A 24,520-nucleotide genomic window follows, 5' to 3' on the forward strand; every position below is an offset into this window, starting at 1 on the left:
TTTCTGCCTAGGCCTCCTGTCTTCCCAGCTAGCCCCTCCAGATACTAGCTCCATTGCAACTTCTTTCCTCCCGGTCTATGTATTTGCCTCGGGCAACCTCACCCCTGCTCATAACCTCCACACCTTCCCGGCTCTGAGGTCACAACTACATCCCTGCCTAGAACTCTCCTCAGAACCCAAGACCCACCTATAACTGCCTTTTGGGCAGGCAGATGTGCCGTGGACACTTCGAACGACCCGAATCAAATCACAACTATCTCCTCTATGCTCTGTCCTTTTGAAGTGTCTGTCAGCAGATCCATCCCAGCATCTAAACAGGAACCTGGGAAGCACCCGCCAGCCCCACACCCTCCACGGCTCAGGCCCATCCCCTCCAGTCCCTCCCGACCCCACTGTGGACTCTGGAAGGACCACCTAACTCATCCCTTTGCCTCCACTATCCTTCCCCTCCAATGCTTTCATATGCTGCCTGAGTCATCTTTTGAAAATATGAATCTGAGTATTTCTAATTCCTCACTTCTTAAATTTGTATTTCATTCTTTAAATACAATGGCAACAGAGAAAAGCCTTTTCTCTGTTAGCCACAAGGTTAACTGAACTAATCATTCACCAGATGCTTAGTGTCTGCAAATCACTGTTTTAGGTGTTACATGGCACTTGAAGGTGGGTGACACAAAGTCCCAATCTCAAGGAGATCTAGTCAAGAGCCTAGTGGGATCTTACAACTTCTGTGTGTGGGAAAGCTGAGGGTGGGGTGGAAAAACCTCCAGGAAGAGGGAACATCACAGGCAAATGGAAAGACTAGTGGCACATGTCTGGAAAACAGGAACTGTTTCCAAGCCATTTGCCTTGGCTGCCACGTGAATTACAAAGAAGAGACATTCTGGGACCCCATAGTGAAAATAAATCGGCACAAAGAAGCTAAATCAGGATTCTTGATGGGAAGAGGGTCATGAAGGTATGTCAGCAGGAAGAAGAGCCTGGGAAAACAAAGCCAGCGATGCTGTGCTATACCGAGTGAGGTGGAGAGTGCCCACGGCTGGAGGCCAGCAAGACCGTCAGACGCCGGCCACACTAATTTACGAGGATGCAGCGCAAAGTGAGCGTTTGAAAAAGGACAAGGACAAAACAGCACAACAACTGACGGATTCAGATTGGCCACAGCACAGAGCATTGTGGCCTAAGACACTGACGGGAAAGTGAGACCTATCAGGGAAATACTGAGATCAAGGGTTGACTTTGGAAATGAGTTTGGGGGGAGGGAAGAGGCGGGCATGAAATCAACCTTGGTGACAGATCTCCGAGATCCTTTATAGTTTCAACACTGAGAATCTACAAAGTATTTACTGTTCGATGTTGAAAAGAGGGTGCAGTCATCTGTTGCAATAACAGAACACTAGGATGGGCTTTAAAAGGATGTGCCTTCTACAACCTGAGTCAGATAACGTCACTCCTTGGCTCCATCTCTACCTGTGAACTGCTTCCTCACTCACAGTAATATCTGAAGTCTTCACCACAACCAAAGGCCCTGGTGACCTGGCCAACTAACTGACTTCTCCCTCCAAGTACTCTCATCCTTCTTCCTGCCCTCAGGCCACAATGCCCTCTCTGCCAGACCTTGGAGGTACCAACACCCTTCCACTTCCATCAACCTGGAATGCTCTTCTAAGAACCCCATGATTCGCTTCCTTTACCTTCTTTAGGCCTCTGCTCAAATGTCTTTTTATCAGACAGGCAACATCTCACCGTCCCTTTTAAAAAGCCCACTTCCGGGGCACCCGGGTGGCTCAGTGGGTTAAAGCCTCTGCCTTCAGCTCAGGTCATGATCCCAGGGTCCTGGGATTGAGCCCCCTGCATCGGGCTCTCTGCTCAGCAGGGAGCCTGCTTCCCCCTCTCTCTCTGCCTACTTGTGATCTCTGTCAAATAAATTAAAAAAAAAAATCTTTAAAAAAAAAGAAGCAGCAGCCCACTTCCCCAAATCCTCACCCTATATGCCCTATGCCCCTGACTCTGCTCAGGGTTTCCTCCACATTACTGCTGCCTGCCAGGAGGCATGTGTGTCTGTGACTGTCTCCCCTCCTCAAGAACGAAGGTGAGCTCCAGGAGAGCAAGCAGTTTCTCTGTTCACTGCTATCTCCCAGGAACAGGCCTGGCACCTCCGATTTATGGCATCAATGAGTTGGGGCTTGAAGAAAATGGGGAAGTTCAAAAGTGCAGCCGCAGGAATCTGTGTGTAAATAGGACAGAGATCACAGCCTGTGGACTAAGGAAGAGTCTTGCTGAGGGCAAGTGCCACAGCAGGCTCACTTGTCCCCTACAGATATATACAGATAGAAACCAGCTGCCCTGAGCAAAGCAACCACACCTGTTAGCCTTACCAATTCTTCGTGTGAAAAGTAGAATGAACAGACAGGTATACCAACACATTAGGAGTAGGTTGGTAACTCCTGGATTTACAGACCTGTTCATTTTTATCTGGCAAAGAAAGGCTCATTTTGACATCTGACTTCATTCTCCGCAGCAGGTAGGGATTTATGGTATCTCGTAAGACACATGCACATTTATAAGCAGTTTTAACCTTTAAAAAGAGAAAAGGGCAAACAATTACTTATGTTTAACAAATGCATTTGTTCTTACCTCTCAACTGATTCCAATGTTTAAAAAATTTTTTCCAAAGACCTATGGCTATACATAATTGGCTGGAAATGGTTGAAAATAGTTTGGAAAAATTAGGATAAGTTCCATATACTCCAGAAGGTGGTACCTTTCCAAAGGTATCATCAGTTAAAAAAACTTATTACCAAAATGTACAACAAAAGAACTGGTAATCTTGTGTCCAATTCCTCCTCCATACTTTGCTTTAATTATTATTATTATATTGCTAGACCCTACAGTAGAGATTTCTTCAGTTCTCAACTACCCCCTAGGGAACAAAACGGCTTTCAAATGAATCTCTATTTATAATCTTGCATTCTCCTAAAGCTACAAGGGAAGTGCTGCTCTGCAAGACTGAAGATCAAAAGCTAACTCTGGGGGAAAGCTGCAGCTATGGGAGCAACCAGATAGTAAGCAGAAATTACTGCCCACTGGGGACTTAGGAGAGTAAGTTCAAGAAAAGCCCTATGATCCCAGAAATGAAAGGTCACTCTAGCCTGAGATGGAGCATATGGTTCTGTAATGGAGCATAGCCACATGAGATGGGTCTTAACTATATGTAGAAAAACAAAGACTCACAGCTCTGGAAACACTCCCTCTGCAATTCACTTAAAAGCAAACAAAGAATTCAGTAAATTATTGATACTTAAAAAAAATTCTGAATAGGCTTAACAACCTAGTAAATTACTATTTAACAGAACAAGAAAAATTCTAACCAAAGTCTAACAAAATTAGCTGCAAAATGAATGAAAATAAAGAGTCTGAATGTAACACATAAGGAAAAATTCATGTTACAAAATTAACATGGGGGGGCGCCTGGGTGCTCAGTGGGTTAAGCCGCTGCCTTCGGCTCGGGTCATGATCTCAGGGTCCTGGGATCGAGTCCCACATCGGGCTCTCTGCTCAGCGGAGAGCCGGCTTCCCTTCCTCTCTCTCTGCCTGCCTCTCTTGTGATTTCTCTCTGTCAAATAAATAAATAAAATCTTTAAAAAAAAAAAATTAACATAGGGGCACCTGGGTGGCTCAGTCAGTTAAATGTCTGCCTTTGGCTCAGGTCATGATCCCAGCGTCCTGGGACAGCACCCCGCATCGGGTTCCCTGCTCAGCGGGGAGCCTGCTTCTCCCTTTCCCTTTGTCCCTCCCTGCCCCACTTATGCTCTTTCTCTTTCTCTCAAATAAATAAATAAAATCTTTAAAAAAAAAAACCACAGTGAAAAATATTTTTAAAAATCCTAAGAATACCCCCACTCAAGTACGTATACATGTATACACACATATGTGTGTTCAGGAATAGGAAGGAAACAGGAATAGGAAGTTCCTGTTCCTATGTGAGCACGTACAGAGCATAAAACAGGATTTACTTGAACAAATAAGTTCAATTAATCAACAACTTCTAGTTACAGGTAATCTCGTAACTCTATCATTCAGCCACTGATTACAAATTATCCTTAAGAGGATGATCAGGTACATATTATGGTTTGGAATACAGAGATAATAAATTTCAAAATTTAACGTGACATTACAGTCCCACCAAGGAAGCAAGTATACTGTTAAAATTCTTCCTAAAAATATATACAATATGTTAAGGAAACTATCTCCATATCCCCACCTCCACTCACGTATTTCTCCTCCAGAAGCACGAGTGAGCTAGATGATGATGCTGGAAAACCAGGGCTGGGTTGGTGAGTACCTGGCCGCTCATTCCCACTTTCTCCTGCCTGTCCATCCCTCTGGAGAGTTCTCCTTCCACTACCCCTCCCTGTTCCTGGCCCACTGTGGTGAACTCACAGGGATCAGACCTCAACAGTGACTGGGAATAGGTCTGTTTTTCACACCCAACTCTCCTCAGAGGAAGAAATGAAACTCTGGAATGTGGCAGGGATAGGAGAGCAAGGAAGACTAAGAAACCCAGTTTTAGCCTTGATCTTCAGCCACGTTCTCAATCCAACCTTCCTAGGCAGTGCTGTGCTTCAGGCAATAATGCGGATTCTGTATTTCTTTCCCATCTGTCTCTCTGACTACACACATGGTAGGGATCCAACTGTATTTCTCTTAACTATCACCCCCATCTTCCCAGTGCCATGGAAAATGGAGACCAACTGAACAGCTATGTTTCCTTCCTATTCCTGACAAGGCAGAGTGATATTACTCACCAGTTCTGCCTTTTCCAGAGCTGAGAGATCTTACTTTAGGCCAGTCACCAAACCACTGAATCTCAATAAACCTTGAGCAAGAAATGAGGAGGTTCTTTTCAGTTCTAAAATCTAAGCTTAATGTGCAAAGTCAAGAAGCAGACCATATTCTTGGTAATTAATGTTCTCCCCCCTCACCTTCCTCAGCCTAGCACAGCCATCTCTCCTCCAGGAATCCTTTCTTGACTCCCACAAGCTCTGATATTAGATATCTCCCCTGATCATAGTCCTCATTACCCTGTACTACAATCATCCTACTGGACTGAGAACACAATTCAAGGGAAGGTTCTGGGTGCCAGCCACCTCTCATCATTTTAGCCCCAGTCTGACACAATAAATAACTGCTGACAGATGATCTTCTTGGGATTCAGTAACTCATGGCAACCATGGACTTAAACAAAAAAGCAAATACAAAAACAACCACTCTGGGGCACCTGGGTGGCTCAGTCAGTTAAGCATCTGCCTTCAGCTCAGGTCATGATCTCAGTGTCCTGGGATCAAGCCCCGTGTTGGGCTCCCTGCTCAGTCAGGAGCCTGCTTCTCCCTCTGCCTGCCACTCCCCCTGCTCAGGTTCATTTCTGTCTGTCTCACTCTCTCAAATAAATAAAATCTTTAAAAAACAAAAGTTCTGCTCCCAAAGACCTTATAACTTACAAAGGGAAAACAGGTAAGGGGGATAGGAGAAGAGTAAATGAAACAAGATGGGATTGGGAGGGAGACAAACCATAAATGACTCTTAATCTCACAAAACAAACTGGGGGTTGCTGGGGGGAGGTGGGATTGGGAGAGGGGGAGCGGGCTATGGACATTGGGGAGGCGAGGCGAACCATAAGAGACTATGTACTCTGAAAAACAACCTGAGGGTTTTGAAGGGTCAGGGGTGGGAGGTTGGGGCAACCTGAGGGTTTTGAAGGGTCAGGGGTGGGAGGTTGGGGGAACAGGTGGTGGGTAATGGGGAGGGCACGTTTTGCATGGAGCACTGGGTGTTGTGCAAAAAGAATGAATACTGTTACACTGAAAAAATAAATAAAAAAAAAAGAAAAGATACTTTGTAAAATGAAAAATAAAAAAAAAACAAAACAGGTAAGTACATAGACTTCTAACACAAGGACGTCAAGGAAAAAAGAGATAATACTTAGAGGGTTTCCAGTCTCTCCGAACAAGTGATTTATTAATTCCAAAGGAAGTGGTTAATTCAAAGAGTTTAGAAATCTGGTAAATACCACCTCACCCAAGTAATCAGACACCACCAACTGTCACTACCCATGAAGGATAAACCAATAGCACGTGCCTCCTAAAGTGAAACACCAAGAAAGACAAGTCACAGAGAGTGGAAGACAAACCCAAACAGAGGCACATTCTACAAAATACGAGGCCTGTCATCTGGAAAGTCACGGAAGGCAAAACAAAGACAGAGGAACTGTTGCAGATTAAAGGAAGACTAAAGAGACAAGGAAACTACTGGAAGAACTGACAAAACGTGGATGACTACAGACTAGACCTCAGAGTTGTATTGTGTTAAATTTCCTCCTGATTTGGATGTTTTTACTGTGGTTATGTAGGGGGCTGTCCTTGTTCTGGAGGAACAAGGACATAATGGAGGAAAGGGACATAATGTCTACAACTTGCTCCCAGATGATTCAGGAAAAACAAACAGTATAAATTTGTGTGTATGGGTACAGAGAAGTAGGGAAAGAAGGAAAGATAAAATGTGGCAAAATGTTAGCAGATGCTAACATTTGGATCTAGTAAAAGAGTACAGGAGTTCCTTTTATAATTTTTCCAAATTTTATAATTTCTACCCCATTTCCTTTATCTTAGGGGCCCCCACGTCTTGTTTGTTTTATGGGAAAAGATGCCATTTGGAACTTTTGCTCCCCACCTTCTTTCTCAGAACCACCACCCAAATCCAGGTCCAGGTCCTCACCACCCTCACCACCCTGACCCCTAACAATTCCCGGAGGTCCCTCAAAGCCAGCCTCGGTCCCATCACCACCTGCAGCCTGAGTGACCCTGGAAGAGCAGCCATCTTTCAGCCTCCCGCTCAGACACCTTCAGTGGCTCTTTGCTGCCTGAGAGCCTCTGCCTCCCTTTCAAGCCCCCATCTCTGGCACCCACACCTTCCCAGCTACCTCACAAGCATCTCCAGGGCAATCAGGCATGTCTCTTCACTGTGGCCCATGGCCACACAATATGGCTGTGTTCACACCACTGCCCTGATCTAGAATGCCCTCACTCTTCTTGGTCTGTTTTCCCAGAACTGGGTTAAGGGACATTTAAGTGTTGCACTAAGTCCTCTCTGAACAACTCAATCTTCCCTGGCTTTCCCTTCTCTAAGCTTTTACACTATCTTATAAGATATACTAAATTATATAGTGTCCAGAACTGATTCATTCTTGTTTCACACTTTCTGACTGGTTTTGAATACGTTAAGATAATTTTTTAAAACTCATCTGGAAAAACAGGAGCTCTCAAGCAAAAATAATTTTATGATTTTGGGCAGATACCAGTTTATTATAAGCTTGGCCATTTCCCTTATATTATGAATGACTTGGCTACAAAGTACAGTATTAAGTAGGAACAGTTTAAATATTAAAACGTCTAGAAGTGTTAGCTGCTTACTACATTACCTGCACCGGGGAGGCATTTGAATACCCTCCCATGGTGATGGGGACTGAGAACTGTTCCATGAACACAGGCAATGTGCCTAACTTTCCTGGGAAGATGAAGTCAAAGAGCGACCACAGCTCCCGGAGGTTATTTTGCATTGGTGAGCCAGACAAGATGATGCGATGAGGGGTGCGGAACTATTTGGGGAAAGAAAACACTTTTTGTTAAATCCATTTTTCAAGACATGATCACCATCCCTACCCCAAAATATGTCCACACAATGCTGGTTATTTAACATTTTTACATATCACTTCAATCTCCAAAATGTAAACATTTTACGCAATATAGAAAAAAATAAAGAGGGAAGAATGTTTCTTATTGTTCAAGCTGAATACTAGGAATTAGAGTTGGATTGCATTACATTCTAACAACTGATCCCTACGAGAGACAGTCAGTAATGTGAATAATTTGAATTTTTTAAAACCATGATTATGGGCAAGAATAAAGAATTTTCTGCATTAAGGCAAAACATGTATTTCAAATTCCTTACGCAGAGGCACAAGAGTCAATAAGTGTGTTACCAGAGTTTATTCTCAATTAAATACTATTTTCCACCTGGAAATCTCCCTTGTTATAAAAGCTCATACCTGTTTGCAAGCAAGGGTGACAGCAGCGTTTGGATTTCGAATTTTGTGTCCCTCATCCAAGATCACGTAGTGCCAGTCATGCCTACTAATGTCATCTTGCATCAGCCGAATGTAGGAGTAAGAAGTGATCAAAATGCCATGACAATGAGCAATATCTCGAATTAGTTTCTCCTAAAATGATGATAAAATGGTAAAACCAGTTTTAAATAAGCTCATTTAAATAAACTAAATGAGGATGGTTCTTTAAATGGTAATCTTTCAATGATGTAATCTAATGCACTTTTAAAATACGTATACAATCACAATACATACAATTACAACTATACATTATCAGCACTGGAAGTTTGTTTCATTACTCTGTAAACACTGACTACTAGATCTACTTAAGGAAGAGGGCCCTCAAAAGAAAACTAGAAAAAGTTACAATAAGTAAACACTTACCCAATATTTATTTTTCTAAAATATCCTTTGTGTCAATTCTTGTTAAACTTAAAACAACAAGATAGATGGGAAGTGATTTATTATTTTAAAACCAGAAAAAGAAAATGAGAGAAAAGCCAGAGAGACCAGAAAGACAAATTCAGGTGCTCTACCGATGCAGAACATGAATTCCAGGAGGAGAGAATAGAACAGGATATAAAAACAATGATTTTTTTTTTTTTAAAGACAGAAAAAAATTCTGAGGAGAAACAGGAGTCTATAGAGCAAAAAGTAATGGAGTGTCAGGGAGAAACACTGAAAAGAGACCTATCCCTCGGAATATACCTACTAGAATTCCAAAAGTAAAGAGAAAATGCTGTAGCTTCTAGTCAGAACAAAACAGAAGATTCCCTTCAGAGGAAAAAGACTCCACCTGAGCTGGACACCTCTTCTGTTACACTAAACTGTCAGAAAGCAAAGAGACAGACTTTCCATAATTGTAGGGGAAACGCTCTGACCCCAGAATTCTGCACTGATCCAAACTAGCAGTCATGCTTGACAGAAAAAATAAATTCTACCTCCAGACAGGCAAAAACAGAAAATAACGCAGCCAGAGAGATGCCACAGGTAGAGCATACGATATATCCAGCCAGGTGTGGTCACTGAAAGAACACAGTCCCTTTCCAAAGGCAAAAGAAAGTGTACCCGGAACACACAGCACTCTGCAGAACAGCAGACGGCAGAGCTCCCAGGCCCAGAATACTCACTGCAGACAGAGCACTCCCCAGCAACTCCCTGAAAAAGGACAGTGTCCTTATGAATACCTGGTTTACGGGGGGAGACTGTAATAATATATCGGGTCACACAGCTGATAAGTGGTGGAGTCATGATGTGAACGTAGACAGGCAGCTAACTGCAAAGCTAGTATTAACTAAGTATCAGGCAATGCTGTGTCATACCTAACGGTGAAAGAAAAAAAAATTAAGGGTAAATTACATGTAATATGTACACCAGTTCTTTCAAATATACAGGTATCCTCTGCTTTTCCAAAGTTCTGTTAGCTTCTTCGCTGTTACAAAAGACCTACATTAATACCCATTTTTGCCAACCCAAAGAAAGCCAAAGAGGATTTTCACTTTTATAAAAAAGGTGAAAAGCAAAAGCAGCCTTCCGTCTTTGTTGTTCAGCAAGCCTTTATAGAGGCAGCCCACGCCCCCAGCACGAGAGAGGCGCCACCAAGCTCGTTCCCTGAGAACTACACTCAGCATCTGGGCAGCAAGCGCCATAGCTTTGAACCAGATCTGTAAGCATCTTTGCATTATCTCGATTTATTTTGTGCGTGTTAGCAAGATGTATCCTAAGGTATCAGAAAGGTCTAAGAGAGGTTACTGTTTGGGTAGGGAACGCTCAAGAACTTTTCCATATAAATTAATGGCAAGTGCTTCTTTACTTCAAGCGGTTTCAGGGTACGAAAAGGTTTTGTAGGAATGCTCCACTTTTGGACAGCAAGGAAATCTGTTTTAAAACAGTAAGTAAATGCTTAAACATTGCTTCAAATATTAATGAAACCGTTAAGAATAAATCTAAAATATAAGGAGGGATATATTTGGGTACGCCTGGGTGGCTCAGTTGGTTAGGCGTCCACCATCAGCTCAGGTCATGATCCCAGGGTCCTGGGACTGATCCCCACATCAGGCTCCAGCTCAGATGGGAGTCTGCTCTCCCTCTGTCCCTTCCCCTGCCTGTGCTCTCTCTCACTCATTCTCTCTCAAATAAATAAATAAAATCTTTAAAAAAAAGGGGGGGGGGACATATTTTTAAGTGTCACTATAATTCTAGTTTAGTATAACAAAATCCTGAATAACAACAGGAGAAATACGTGTACTAAAAATCCCACCCTGTCCAAGGGTAGAAAGGGATAGAGATGACAGACACTGTCTACTTTTTAACTGTGAAAGAAAAACAGGCTGGATTATATTTGTAAAAAAACAAGCCCATCTACTGACCCACAGCTGCTACTTCCACATGAATACAAGAAAAGAAACAGACTGTAGACCTGTCAAACCACTCTACGGGAAAAAAGTAATAGAAAATAGAAAAATATCAGGAAAATAGAAAATATAATCACTGGTTTCAGACGAAATGTACCAGGAGTCTCCAGAATGATAGTGGGTTATTACCAGCGAGACTTTCCAGTGGGTACACATGGCCCAACCCTTAGACCCAAACGAGCCTGGCACTGAAAGCTGAAAATACGGGGATTACCCAAGAAATACAAACAGAAACGGGGCAGGCCTAGAAATACAAATAGCAGACAGAAAGAACTGAACAGGAAAAAAGAGGGATATTTTATATTTTAAAGGAGACAGTGCACACCGGAGAAGGAGCCCTGCACCAAACCCGGGGCGCAAAGCCGTCAGAGCTGTGCTGATGAAGCAGGACATCCACAGCCGGCAGGGGACCCGAAACAGCCTCCCAGAGTTTGACAGGCCAGAAGAGAGAAAGTAAGATTAAAGAAAACAAGAGGTCAAAAATTAAGATATAAATGATGTGAGCACCACCATCCCTGAGCTCCTTTTAATAGTATCAGCAGTTTTTGACCACACAAAGAATACTCATTCTTCACACGCCACTGACACTAAACTCAGGCGGAACAGTCAGTCAGCGCAACCTGCTAAAAAAGGAAAATGAGAGAATAAGGTAAAAACGAAATTCAGGGGACCCTAAAAAAACAAAACTGGCAGAACTGAAAAACCATAAAATGAAATAGCCCACTGGAAAAAATCAAACAAAACAGACAAAGATATGTCAAGTCAGCCCAAAGAGCAGACTCAGATGCAGAGCGTGAGAATGTCGAAAGAGCAGAACCCAGATGGAGACACTACACAAATGTGTCTTCTCTCCACCACCACTAGTGAGCTAATGCCAAAACCCTCAACACTTTGACAGAGGACAACTGTTAAAAAATAATAATAATAAAGTACCAAAATAAATACCAAGTACCAAAATAAAGTACCAAGAAAAAAGAAACAAACCGATCAGACCAATTACTGAAGAACTTGAAAAAGACGGTATGCTCTTCTCACCAAAAGCCAACCAGATCCAAAGGGTTTTATGAGCAAAGTAGAAATCCATCCCATTGTTTAACGTATCTCAAAATGCAAGAAAAGACAGGACGCATTTCTATTCATTACTATAAGGCCAACAGAACCCTGTTTTCAAAACTAACAGACACAACACACACGTGTACTCCCTAGTAGAGATCCGTTACTTATAAATGAAACCTAGCTGTATATTAACCTAATAAGGCTCATCACAGTAATATGAGTGAAGTATCAAGAAACCTAACGCAGTAGTTCATGTAATCACAATTAAACAAATTTTTAAAAATTCAACATCTTCAAAAATGATTTTAATATGTTAATAAACTAGGACTGAAATATTTTTTTAACTCAACAGAGTTATAAAAGGGTGTAATAAGAGCCAAAAAAATTTTGAAAGAGAAAAACAAAGTGGGAGAAATGACTTTCTCATGTCATAAGACACTCAAAACTTCCCAGTTCAAAAACTACGATACCCAGTACACATCAAAGGTTCAACAGGGAGAGCTGTATTATCTACTACTACTTTGACTACTACTTTGCTGTCCTCCTATTCACGGTTTTCAATGCCTGCACAGTCCTACACTGAAGACCACACCTGACAAACCACTTCCCAACTCTGTACCTTATGGTGAATGCACAGTAAAAACCTCAGGGCTCACAGCTTTCCAAACACACAGACAGGTTTCTCCTGGGACTCGCCTCTCTCCCTTTCGCCCTGACTACACTGCTTATCTACCACCACCGGCCCCCCAAAGCTACCAGTGCCCATGTAGAAAAGTGGGCTGTCCAAAGACACGCTGCTCCACCTCGATCGCCTCATTCCACAACTCCCGTGACTTTCAGAAGCCAGAGCTCATTCTAAGAGCTCTTCTGCATCTCAATTTTCCACGGAGACTGGGGACAGGCAGCTGCCACCAACTCTACCCCCATTTCCCCCACCAAGAGAGCAGTGGCTACTAGAACTCATGAAGCAGTTAGGACCCAAGAAGGCAGCAGCCTGAAACCGAAAATGTCCGTGCCCAACTCCCCTCTAGACCTGGAACTCTGCATACAAAGAGACAAGGGGGGGATGAAAACAACTACCAATGTTTGGGGCTTCACAACCAAAGGGGGTCAAATTACCACCCACATTTATAAAATGTCCACTGGGTCATAGACAAGCCCTACAAATGTGGGTCCACTTGATTGGAACCCTGAACTCCTGTAACTGCTGGACACAAAGACTCGCCATGGCCATTCCCTTAAACCCTGCCAAGGAATGCCACCCAAGCTGGATTCTGGATGTCACTTCACCACAGGAGAACAAATGAGATGCCAACCCTCTCAAATACATACCACTGGCACTGTGGTCACCTTCTTCTGCATGTTCAATAAGGACTAAAGTTTATTTGGAAAATTCTACAATGTTAAGCCATAGAAACACAGAATTTCTACCATACTCAGAAAGATGTATGATGATGAGTAAAAATCACAAAGACTTTTCTAAGAAGCTAAGAAATTTTTTTTTAATGTCCTATTGAAAATATAACTTCCACTTAACAGCCACTGGGTAAAAAACACCATGTAAGACTTTTTGTTTTCACCTGACTCAATCTCAGAATTCTATAACTGCCTAGACTAGAGTTTCAATAATGGCGAATTGTTGAATATTATGGACGTCTCTATCCAAACACTTAAGACAAATCATCTCGGGCGGTTTCAAATTAAAAGCTTGTAAAATATGTAACCTCTCCTAGTTTTTGCAATTAATAGGGTACATCTGCAATTAGCCTGACTTACTGAATGCAGTGCTGTTGTCATTAAAAGATGTCTGTGAAAGTGCTGCTGTTATTATGGAGGCTCAGGAGACCAATCCCTCCTAGAGGGCAAACAGTGGACTGGTAGAAAACAACAGCCATAAATCACACTGTCAGGCAGCGGGGAGAGCAGAGTGGAGCACAGGCACATGAAGGCCATTCACGGTAAACACAGCACGGCAGCTTCCCAGGCAGGATTTACTGCACCTGTAATTAATTAAAATTTCCTTCAAGCTAAATCTTTAATAAACAAGGATTTGTGCTGACAATGAAGAAAAAAAGGGCTCCAGCAACATAATTTTACAATATACCTCACAGAACAAGCACAGCATCTATCATTTCTTGTATCAGGTGTATACACCGTCTCTGAAGTTAATAGGAATTATATCACTTTGTGTTATAATTTGTGTACTTGGAATGGGTTTGAAATATTTAGGATGCTTGAGGGACCATGTGGCCCTTTTCTACTTTAATTTTTATGTTTCTTCCAGACTCCCTTCCAGCTCTTTAAAAAGCCAAGTCTTTTGACTCTAGTGTTCCAGAAAAACGGGCCTTTTAAAGAACACGTGAGGCAGTTTCATCAAACAGCCATGTTTTCCATGGTTTGTTCTTTAATCACAACTTGTGTTTCGCCAAAAGAACTTTAACATGCTATTTCATTGTTTCCATTTGGGGCCAAATGCATCTGGATGTGAGAAAAAAAGGTCTAGACGGGAATGCCTGCAAACGTGTTTGATAAAGCAAGTGTGAACCTTCAGTCTAGCGAGTATTTATACTGAATCAGTCAGCAACAGCAGAGCATCTTCTATTCTGAAGAATGGGTCTACAACATTCTTTGTTTCTAACAGTAAGAATTACTTGAGTAAATGAATGAGTAAAAGAATTACCTGAGACACTAAGCTTCTCGTGCATACCTATTACCTCAACAACTCTTCACAAAATTACCAAAAATACTCATTTTTGGGGAAATCAATCTAGGCTCAGAGAAGCTAAGTGATTTGCCCAAGGTCACAAAGCTGTAAGATTCAAACCCTGGTCTGGTCATGACAAAAGCGATGCTTTGAAACCTTTATGCTATTGTTGCGGTTCCATGAGTTTGTCATGCCATGAGTTTGTCAAAATGAGATAAAACTCTTTGAATTATCATAAATATTCCACAGAATTACTCTATCTGTAGGATACAGCAGGGAAAGGTGGGAGAGACAAAGTGACAACTGTTTCAAAATATAAGCAAGACATTTCTCATTAAACATCTTCCAAAAAATTGAAAAAGGGTCCTTAGTAACTACATAAGCTTCATAACATAGTAGCTAAAGATGCCACCACCCACTGTGAGTTATGGCATAAGTACCACAAAACTTCCTTCTTTTATTATCTTTTCAGGCATTTTCTCTCCCCAAGAAAATGGCTAGATTTTCAAGGTCAGTTAAAAACACCATATTCATTTTTTGGAGCCCTAACAGCCTCAAATACAATGCAATGCAATGACAATACAAATGCAATGTCATGTTTATAGTTACTCAACAAATAAGTGTTAATCAACTCACATATCAAGTTTCCCTATGTTAGAAAAAAGGGATCACAAAACATAATGAGAAAAAGAAAAATCTTAGAGTCCTATGAAATGAGATTTCAACTGATCATTAAAAGAAGATCCAGAAGACTGAAAATGTCTGTATCTGATTTGATTGTTTGGTTGAAATACCAGCCACATATTTTTCTGCATGGTTGCTGGGTTTGCATTTGATAATTCTAAATTACGCTGTCAATCAAAGAGAGTATTAACAAAGATAATACAGGGTCACGTGGTGAGAGGTGGGAAGCTAAAAGGCAATGTAAGGAAGAAGAATGACGGGTGCACTCCATTCAGAAACTGATCATCTAATGCCTGTGCACTAAATGGAAACTTTAATTTTCAAAATTTTATGTCATATCAGTTACAACAAATCATTACGAAAATAAAGACAATCTACTTGAATGATAAGCAGAACAATTCTTGAATCAGTACTTTCAAGTTTTCTAAAGAGAAATTCTCTTTTCTTCCATATTTTCTCCAGCACTCAATGTCCCTATGCCAGAGCGCCGTTATCTGGACAGGCCTGTGGGCACAGAAAGCTCCCCCGTGGAGAAAAAGAGTCCTAGCTGGTAAGGATAGAAAGGAAGTCAGGCATTAGATGCTGGGTTGGAAATCAGACAGACACTGACAGAATATTTGAGATATGAATTTAAAAAACGTACTTAACTGCAATCTAACACATTATCTGCAAGTCAACAGGTGTGCAGGGGTGGTGACAAAGATCTCATGAACAAATATTAAAAGGAATGAGAAAAGGTATCAAATGTCACTTTGGTTTTTTAATCTAGCAGCTGGAATTCTGATCTTGGAAGTGTTACTAACAAGGTCTACGCAAAGGATTTAATGTATTTTCAATATCCTCATCACAAATAATAACTGATATTAACAATAATAAATAATAAACTGTGTTTCTAAGTTGAGAGTATGATTTTTAAGATGCAAACAAACATCTTTTTGGTCTTTTGCATAACAACTTGCATATTTAGAGATCTGGGATTCTTTATAATGGAAAAGAAACAAGAGGGTTGGGGGTGGTGGTTGGAGAGGGTGGTTGGGTTATGGACATTGGAAGGGTATGTACTGTGGTGAGTGCTGTGAAGTGTGTAAACGTGGCAATTCACAGACCTGTACCCCTGGGGCTAATAACACATTATATGTTAATAAAAAAAGAAAAAAAAAAAGAAACAGTAGAGTTAATTAAGGGTCAGAGGAAAAAAACATGTCTACTGCTTTTCCTCAAAAGTTAAATAAGAAACTTCAAGTTAAGGTCCTTAGCAAACTGTAAAGCATCAAACAAAATTATGAAAAATCATATGTATACATGCGCTTGTGTGCGCGAAACAACCTCAGAAGATGGAATCCCTGTGAACAAGTGAAGCGTCTCTTCTCCAAAGCACTACCCTCCAAACAAGGAAGCAAGGCACCAACAAAGACATTTGGTTTACATGAAGATAGTTTTTCAGGTTATAATAAAAGAGGAAATGTAGGTAAGCTATGATAAAGGTGAAATTGAATATATACCCTTTAGTAGCCCAAAAGAAAATAAGAAGATAAAGAGAACCTATGAAAAATGTGCCTTTTCAAGAGAAACATCAAGTAAGGGATCCTGCTGGATTTTGCACACAAAACATTAAGAAATGTCAACAGGGGCGCCTGGGTGGCTCAGTGGGTTAAAGCCTCTGCCTTCAGCTCAGGTCATGATCTCAGGGTCCTGGGATCGAGCCCCACATTGGGCTCTCTGCTCAGCAGGGAGCCTGCTTCCCCCTCTCTCTCTCTGCCTGCCTCTCTGCCTGCCTCTCTGCCTTCTTGTGCGTGCGCTCTCTCTCTCTCTCTCTCAAATAAATAAATAAAATCTTACAAAAAAAAAAAAAAGAAATGTCAACAGATGATGGAAGTGAAAAAAGGCATCAAAAACGTTTAATAAGGGTGTCAAAAAGATAGTTACAACCATTTAGTTTGACTAGAAAAACAATCAAAATGGTTATTTTCATGCTGTTAAAAATCACTGTTTGTTTCATTTTGATCATAGCATTAACCCTACTTCATTACTTTAGCTCAGTTTGTTTTTCATTTATCATTTAAAATTCAGGACAAAGTCACTTGGCTTTAACAGCAGCTAGTATAAGCAAGATTTCACCTCACCGAACTTGAGCTACCCAATTACAGACACTCTGATTCACTTCTATCAAAAGTTCCACTTACTCATAATCGTGAATAAAATGGGAGTTTGGAGGAAAGGGGTACTGGGTCAAACTCCAGAAACAATGGAGTTCAGGGGCTCACGTGTGTCTAACTCAGTGAGGCAAACATTCAGCAGCTCTTTCAGGCACACTGCTTTCGTGGGGGTACACGAGGCTCACTTAAGAGCTCCACAGACTTGGGAAAGAAAGAACTCATAACAAACTACCACTTCATCTCAAAAAAGTAACCTGCAAACCCACAGGGAAGAAGTGTAATTATCAGCTATTCAGCAAACGCTTATGGGCACTTCACACAGCTCACAGTCTAGATGGTCAAAGCTGAAAATTTAAAAAACAAAATACAATCTCTCCATGCTACCCATCTGAGCACAAATAAACCTCCTTTTTAATCATGTGACTAAAACTACAAGTGAAGAAATCCAACTTTCAAAATATAGTCGTTAGGCTTACATGACCAAGGATTCAGAGAACACAAAGCAATTTAACTAAAAAACAATAAAAATTAAGAAATTCTCATAATTGTAGAGGTTGTTCCTTTGTTCATTAAAATTATGTTGAAAACCATGTTAAATGCATGTACTTACCAATGATGAGTTATTACATTACTTTCCTAAAACTGTGGAAAGCTGCTAATGGCCCAAATCCGACTACTTAACCATTCTGGAAGCCCCCAGTGTATGGTCCCACTCATGGTAGCAGGCTTGTGGTGCCCAGTCTGTGCCCAGGTCTGTTTTGTTGGACAACAAACACGTCTCAAGGCACTATGAACTGTTAGAATGATAAAGCCTACATTCACGTATTGTTTTGAAAACACAGAGCTCTAAATTAAGTCAGTAACAGTAAGTTAATGCGTAAAAGCACACAGGAACATACACTTGAGAAATACAGGGATCAAAGGAAAAATACGTAAAGTGGAGAAGTTTAAAACTAAGCAAATCAACAGGTACTGAAGTACTGTACTGTTACCTTTTTGTGCCCATAGGAGCCAGTTTCGTGTAGAATTGCCACTCGGAATGGAGGCCACCACGTGTGAAATTCCTTCACCCACTGATGCATCACCGTCGTTGGACAGACAATTATAGTCGGGCCCAACCCCTTGAACCTGCACCCAAAACGTTCAAGAAAACACAACCATGAATGACAGCATATGGATGAGTAACCACCAAAAAACAAAAAAGGAAATAAATAGAAAGGTAACAGCTTGAAAAAGAAAAGCCTAGCTGTGGAAATTTATTGGTATTTTCTGTAAAGAAAAAGCTGTTGAAGTTAACACCTAATAAACGAAATCCAGGGTAAAATAAAAGAAAATGAAGCAAAAATTACTTAACAAATTCCAAGTGAGGGAAGGTATTATATAGCTCTTCAAACCTAGGAGAATCTTAGGAGTTTCCACCCACACAATTTCAACCAACCTCCCAGCTGTGGGAAGTAAGCAGGACAGAAGTGCTCTGAAGGTTGGCAGGCCCAAGGTGACGTGGTTACCAGTGGACGCGGCGATGTCTACAGTCTTCGAACTGCCACGGCCTGCTTTCCTGACACCGTATGGCTCACTTCTCCATGGTGTGTGTGTGTGTCAGGGGTGGGGAGAGGGGGGTGACCACAGGGACCACTTCCCCTGGAAAGCCCACACCAAGAGTGCAGCTGCGCTATTCTTATGGAAAGCAGCAGAGCACAACACAGCAAGAGTCGTAAGGGCAGTCCCCCACTGACCCAGCAGTCCCAAACACACACTGATGTACCGGGATACCCACTGCAGCATTATCTACACTGTGGAAAAAATGGGCGCTACCTAAACATCCATAAAGGTGAGGGTTGGACAAACAATTCCATTTCTTTAACTGAGCACAAGCTCGTCGTTAGGAGCATTGCCTGGGTCTGAATTCCAGCTCTGCCCACATTAACTGCATGATCTTGGGCACATTACTTAACCTCTCTGAACCTCAACTTCCCATCTTAAAATGGGAATAATAATAGTACTGATCACACAGGATTAAATGAAGATTAGTTCAGTTAATACCTATAAAGTGCTCAGAACAACAGTGCCATATAGCAAATATTATAAGGGCTTGTTAAATCAGATGGAATATCACAGAACCATTAAAATCACTTTTGAAGAATATTTAAAAACCTGGAGAAACGCTCCTAAGAAGTCTTAAAAAACGAAATTTTACAGAATCACTCCAACTCACTTTCACAGAGAGCTGGGAGATTGGTCGTGGTGGCCACTATCTCAACATTCCTCTCTCCCTCTCACTCCTTCCTAACAGAGCCACGACTTTGTGCAGGTGTCCCCTCTTCCATTCCACACTTGTACTTGATGGGACTCTGCCCACCGCCTGGCTGCGGCGGTGACATGGGAGAAGCAGGAACTCGGGTCATCCACAGCTGTCAGTACACAGTACCCTTTCTCCCCACCCAGGCCTGGTACCACTCAGTCTCCCACTTAGGGCCTGGTAAGACCAGTTCCTTTAGTGTAGGGAAGGAAGGACTTCCACTGCAGGCTGGAGGAGAGTTTTCTCTCGAGGTCTCTCCATGAACAAGGAAACATCACCCAGTGGCTGCGGGGCAGTTGGGCTACAGTGCAAGGACATCTAATACTATAAGGAGAACTGACCTTGGGAGAAAACTGAAGTTTCTGGGTCCCTGATGACAGCACTGAGCTGCAGATAACGCTGTGTCTACTGCCCACCTCCTCTGGAGGTTCCTAAGTGTATCACACATTTGGGAATATCTGATTCAGTGTAAGGTTTTGCCTACTTGCAGCCAAAATATCCTGATACACTGCATACCACAGGTAACCGACTAAAACTGCACCATCCTGCCCTCCTTCCCCCCATTACAGTGGAACAAATGTCCTTCTTGTGTAACTAATCCCTCTGCCTGTGCCTACGAGTCCACACCCCACTACATCCAGGCTCCCATTACTGGGGCCAATTCACCTTCAGTTCTGCTGGGAGTTGGGTCCCAGTTGGTGCATAAGATGAAAAAGTAAGCAACTTTTAACTAACTACAGGAATCTGTTCAGTACTAGACTCACACTGAGCTCATGTTACAGGGGGCAACTGAGAGCCAAGAGTGACTGAGGACACTGAGGCCATGTGGCCTACCTTTCACTCATTCTGGGGCACAATCACTGCCACTCAGCCCTCGCCCCTTTCTCTGCCCAACAGGGTTGCTGAATATCTGAAGCTAGATGCACACTGCACATACTTTCCCCGTGCTACCTCATTAATTTCCACAGTTGCAATTACTCTCTCTACACGCATGACACCAAATCCAGGTCCCCAGCCCAGATCTCTTTCCCAACTCCAAAGCACCAAATGCTTGGATGTCTAACTGCTGGCTTCCCACTTAGATGGACCCACAGCATCACACATCATCCTCCCCCACCTTACACTCTTCCCAGGTTTCCAAACCCAATGGAAAGCACTGTCACCCACTATCCAGGTGCCCAAATTCGAAATCCATGCTTCCTCTCTGATCCGTCCCTCTTGGCACCCTGTCTCCATCTACACTGTTGATACTCCAGGTCTGGTCCCTATCACCTCTTACCTACGTTACTGCACCTTTTAGCACAGACATTTCAAAAAAGCAAAATCTGAATGCCTCAGCCCTTTGCTTGAAAGGCTTTAATGTCTGCCCACTGCTCTTCAATAATCGACACACCTTAAACTGGCCTATGAGACCAAAAGGACTGACCTCTGCTCACCTCTTCAGTCTCACCTGTCTCACTGCCCCCAACCCAACATCTGCCTCTGTGGTTCAGCACTCCACCTGCCAACACTGTCTTCAGTCCCTGCAAAGTGTATATTTCTCTCATGTCTTGGCATTCCCCTTATCCCTTCTTACCCTTTATCCGAGCTGCCATCTACTTGAGCGTTAGCCCCTAGCTTCTCTTACAGAGTCTTCCTTTTTCTCTCCAAATGGTTTAAGGATCCTTCCTTGGCATACCCACACATACCACCCATACTAATCCTACCATACACACATCACTTGTATTGTAATTGTGTGTTAGATCCTTTCTAAGCCCCAAGGGTAGGAATGGCTGCTTTTTCAGATGCCTGGACTACAAGATGTAGTTCATGAATATTGGCTTTATTAAATGAAGACATTTTTTTTTAAGATTTTATTTATTTATTTGACAGACAGATCACAAAGAGGCAGAGAAGCAGGCAGAGAGAGGGAGAAGCAGGCTCCCCGCTGAGCAGAGAGCCCGATGCAGGGCTCGATCCCACAACCTGAGCCGAAGGCAGAGGCTTTAACCCACTGAGCCACCCAGGTGCCCCAAATGAAGACATTTTCTTAAAGGTTGTTAGAAAATAATGTTCAAAGAGTTTATTTTTGAGTTAGAGAATCATGGGTAATTTTTATTTTTTTGCTACAGTTCAGTAAATTGAGCTTAAAAAATTTTTTGTAAGTCACTCAGAGTAAATCACACAGTGCTTGAAATATTAAGAATAAACTTCTGCACAACTCAAAAATACCTGAGGTTCTAATACAGAAACAAGCCATAACTGAAATGAGGCTACCCTTGTATTCCAACGTGACAAAAAGCCTCCACCCACTTCTAAAGCTCTCATCCTTCAACTACAGCTACTGCCAGCCCACTGCTCCATATTAAGGGCTCAAGAAGTAGGGACTACAGCAGACTTTGACACTTCCCAAAGAATTCCCAAGGAGGCCCTCTCCTCACTAAGGACAGGGCCCATGCAGGCGCCCCCTCAAACTCCCTGAGGATGGCATAACTCTGGTCTGGCCCCTTCCATGACAGTATTTCTTTCTAAAAGGATTAAATGCACCAGCTTCTTTATACCCTCCATGGGGAACAAGAGTTATTATCAATACGCACTTAGCAGGGATTAGGAAACAACCAATCAAAACCTGTTTAAAATATTTACAAAGTCATTTGCAAATAAGCATAAATATATATACATGCTTTATTCAGCTACATAGCATTTTTTTTCTTTTTATTACACACTTTCTGCAAACTGCTACACTGATGACTCACACTGTGTCATTTAGGGCCAACACTTTATCCTAGCTGAACACGTATCTGGCATTATGATGCCCTTTCACTGCTGCCATTCTCCCCCTTTTAGAAGACTATGGAGGTTTTCACACTGAGTGGAAATCTAGGAGCAGACCTAGATTGTTCCTGAACCACAGGAGGGGCAATCAAATCCATTAACAGTCACATCAACTGAACCACCCTTTTCCAACCCTCAAAACCAGTGAGATGAGCTTAAGAAATGGCTAAATGTACTAGAGTGATTAGCATCAATTACCAAACTGGCTAAAATTCCTTTCATCTTTGATTAGCATTGATTATCTAATGAGTTTAGGACAAGCCACTAGCTCCAACGGTCAAATACCTCAATCTACAGGATGGAAATCCTGCTATCCACAGACTAGGACTTACCAGGAATTACAAAGTAAAATATTAACCTTTGAAAGTTCATTAATTTTTTCAGGCCACTTTATTTGTAACCAGGAACTTAAAGTCTTGGATATCATTTAGTAAATTACTAACTGAAGTTTGAAAGGTAAATAATTTATTTCATCATGAAATTCAGGGGACCTAGCGTTATAATATGAATGGCCAAGGGAAGAGAAGGCAGTATACGCATCATGAACTGGGAGCACAAAAACCAGTATAGACTTTTACAGGTGCATTGTAATACGCTTCTCTCTCTTTTAAAAACACACATGCAAAACACATTAAAAAACAAAACCAAAAAACTTCTTTAAAGTGAAGTTTTTTCTTGGTATCCCAGAGACTTAAACCATTTCAATGATCATGGACCATATAATTCCAACACAAGTTAGGGCCCCCAAATCTAAAGCTCACAGGCATTCAGAGAAATGTAAACAGCCAAAATTTGCCACGTCAGCCCACTGAGAACTTCATTTAACCATTCATCGATTTTTCTTTAGGACATAAACACAGACAAGAACTCCAAGTTCATCTAGTTGCAGAGGTGGACAGGTTATAAAATTGTGAGAAAACTGTGATTACAAAATGTGCTCTGGCACATGGAAGTGGAGGGGACCAAGCTCCCCCAGCACACCTCTATTCATAAAGAACGTGGTTGTTTGGCTGATACATAACTGCATTCTGGGAAGCCACTTCTACCAGTATTATTTTAATAAAGACAATCTGGGCTATTGTCCAACATGCCACACTATTTCATTATGGAAAAGAGGATATGAGCATTGATGGTTAATTGATTACAGCTGCTGCTCATTATTAGCCCTGCCTTCACTCCTAGTAGGATTGCCACCACTCTGGAGAGCATGTTTTAATTTTTAGATCAAAACTACACTGCAGGGATGACTTGAGTTTTCGTAGGCCCAGAGTAATAGACTCTGCACAAGTTTCATGATAATAGGAATGGAAGGAAAGATAAGAGATGGGAAATAAGAAAATCCCAGAAATCATTTAAGGAAAGAAAGACAGTCCTAGAAACCATCTGGGGCAGCCTGGGGCATTCCAGTTATCCAAAAAGAAAACAAACAAACAAACAAAAAATACCCAGGTAGAGATGCAGAGCCAAGCCAATCAAAGAGCTTATGTAGAACAGAGAAAGCACTTTTTAAAATGCTAAACTAATGACACTCATAGCTAAGAAAACTCTAAATGCTCATTTTCAGCTCTGACTTTTCCCTTGGGCTGGACTGTTTTCCCCGTTCCAAACAAAATATGCATTAGAATTCTAATATTCGAAGGAAAACCTCTGCTTCAATACAACTTCCATGTAATAACAAGAAATACGGTATTTAAAAAGCTTCAAATGCTTTTTTCCCTTCCCTACATCATGTAAAATATTCCCAAAATAGTCTAGAACTTTAAATACTCATGAGAATCGTGATCTTTTAAATTAAAGGAAAAGTAAGGAATAAAAACAGAGCACTATTGAAGATCCAAAAAAAAATTCTTTACTCAATAGTTTATGGTTTGCATTTGGCTCCATACTAAACATTTCTCTGGGGCTAAACCCATGTTGTTACAGGACAGTAACTTTCTGCAGTTGCTGACTTCAGGCACATCACACTGTTAAAGGTATCTCCAAACCCTACTTAGTGAGTATCTGAGGTTGCTTCAACATAACCATCTGGTAAGTATACTGCTGTTACTCATTAGATAAACCTACTGGAATCCAAGGAGCTCTCAGATTATCTGGGTTCAAGGCTAAATAACCTATATAATTCACCTCATATTAATTTTACCAATGCTGACTTACATAAAGCCGATTTACAGCTTCAGTATGGAAATAAATGCTCACTGTACTTCATGATAAAATACTTCAGTCCCAACATAC

General features: G+C 41.7%; 1 protein-coding gene across 4 annotated transcripts in view; it reads right to left on the reverse strand.

Moving 5' to 3' along the window:
* Positions 1-24,520, reverse strand: part of ERCC6 (ERCC excision repair 6, chromatin remodeling factor) — a 72,614-nt gene that overhangs the window by 14,256 nt on the left and 33,838 nt on the right. For 3 of the 4 annotated variants that reach the window (XM_046027037.1, XM_046027036.1, XM_046027039.1), the window contains 5 exons: positions 18,168-18,303; positions 9,230-9,319; positions 8,105-8,275; positions 7,478-7,654; positions 2,462-2,578 (listed from right to left, as the gene is read on the reverse strand). In XM_046027037.1, the coding sequence (XP_045882993.1) occupies positions 2,462-2,578; positions 7,478-7,654; positions 8,105-8,275; positions 9,230-9,319; positions 18,168-18,303 (691 nt within the window). The remainder of the gene's footprint in view (positions 1-2,461; positions 2,579-7,477; positions 7,655-8,104; positions 8,276-9,229; positions 9,320-18,167; positions 18,304-24,520) is intronic. The other variant, XM_046027038.1, reaches the window with a different exon arrangement.

Source organism: Meles meles, chromosome 13, assembly GCF_922984935.1.
Source record: "Meles meles chromosome 13, mMelMel3.1 paternal haplotype, whole genome shotgun sequence".
Classification (NCBI taxonomy): Eukaryota; Metazoa; Chordata; class Mammalia; order Carnivora; family Mustelidae; genus Meles; species Meles meles.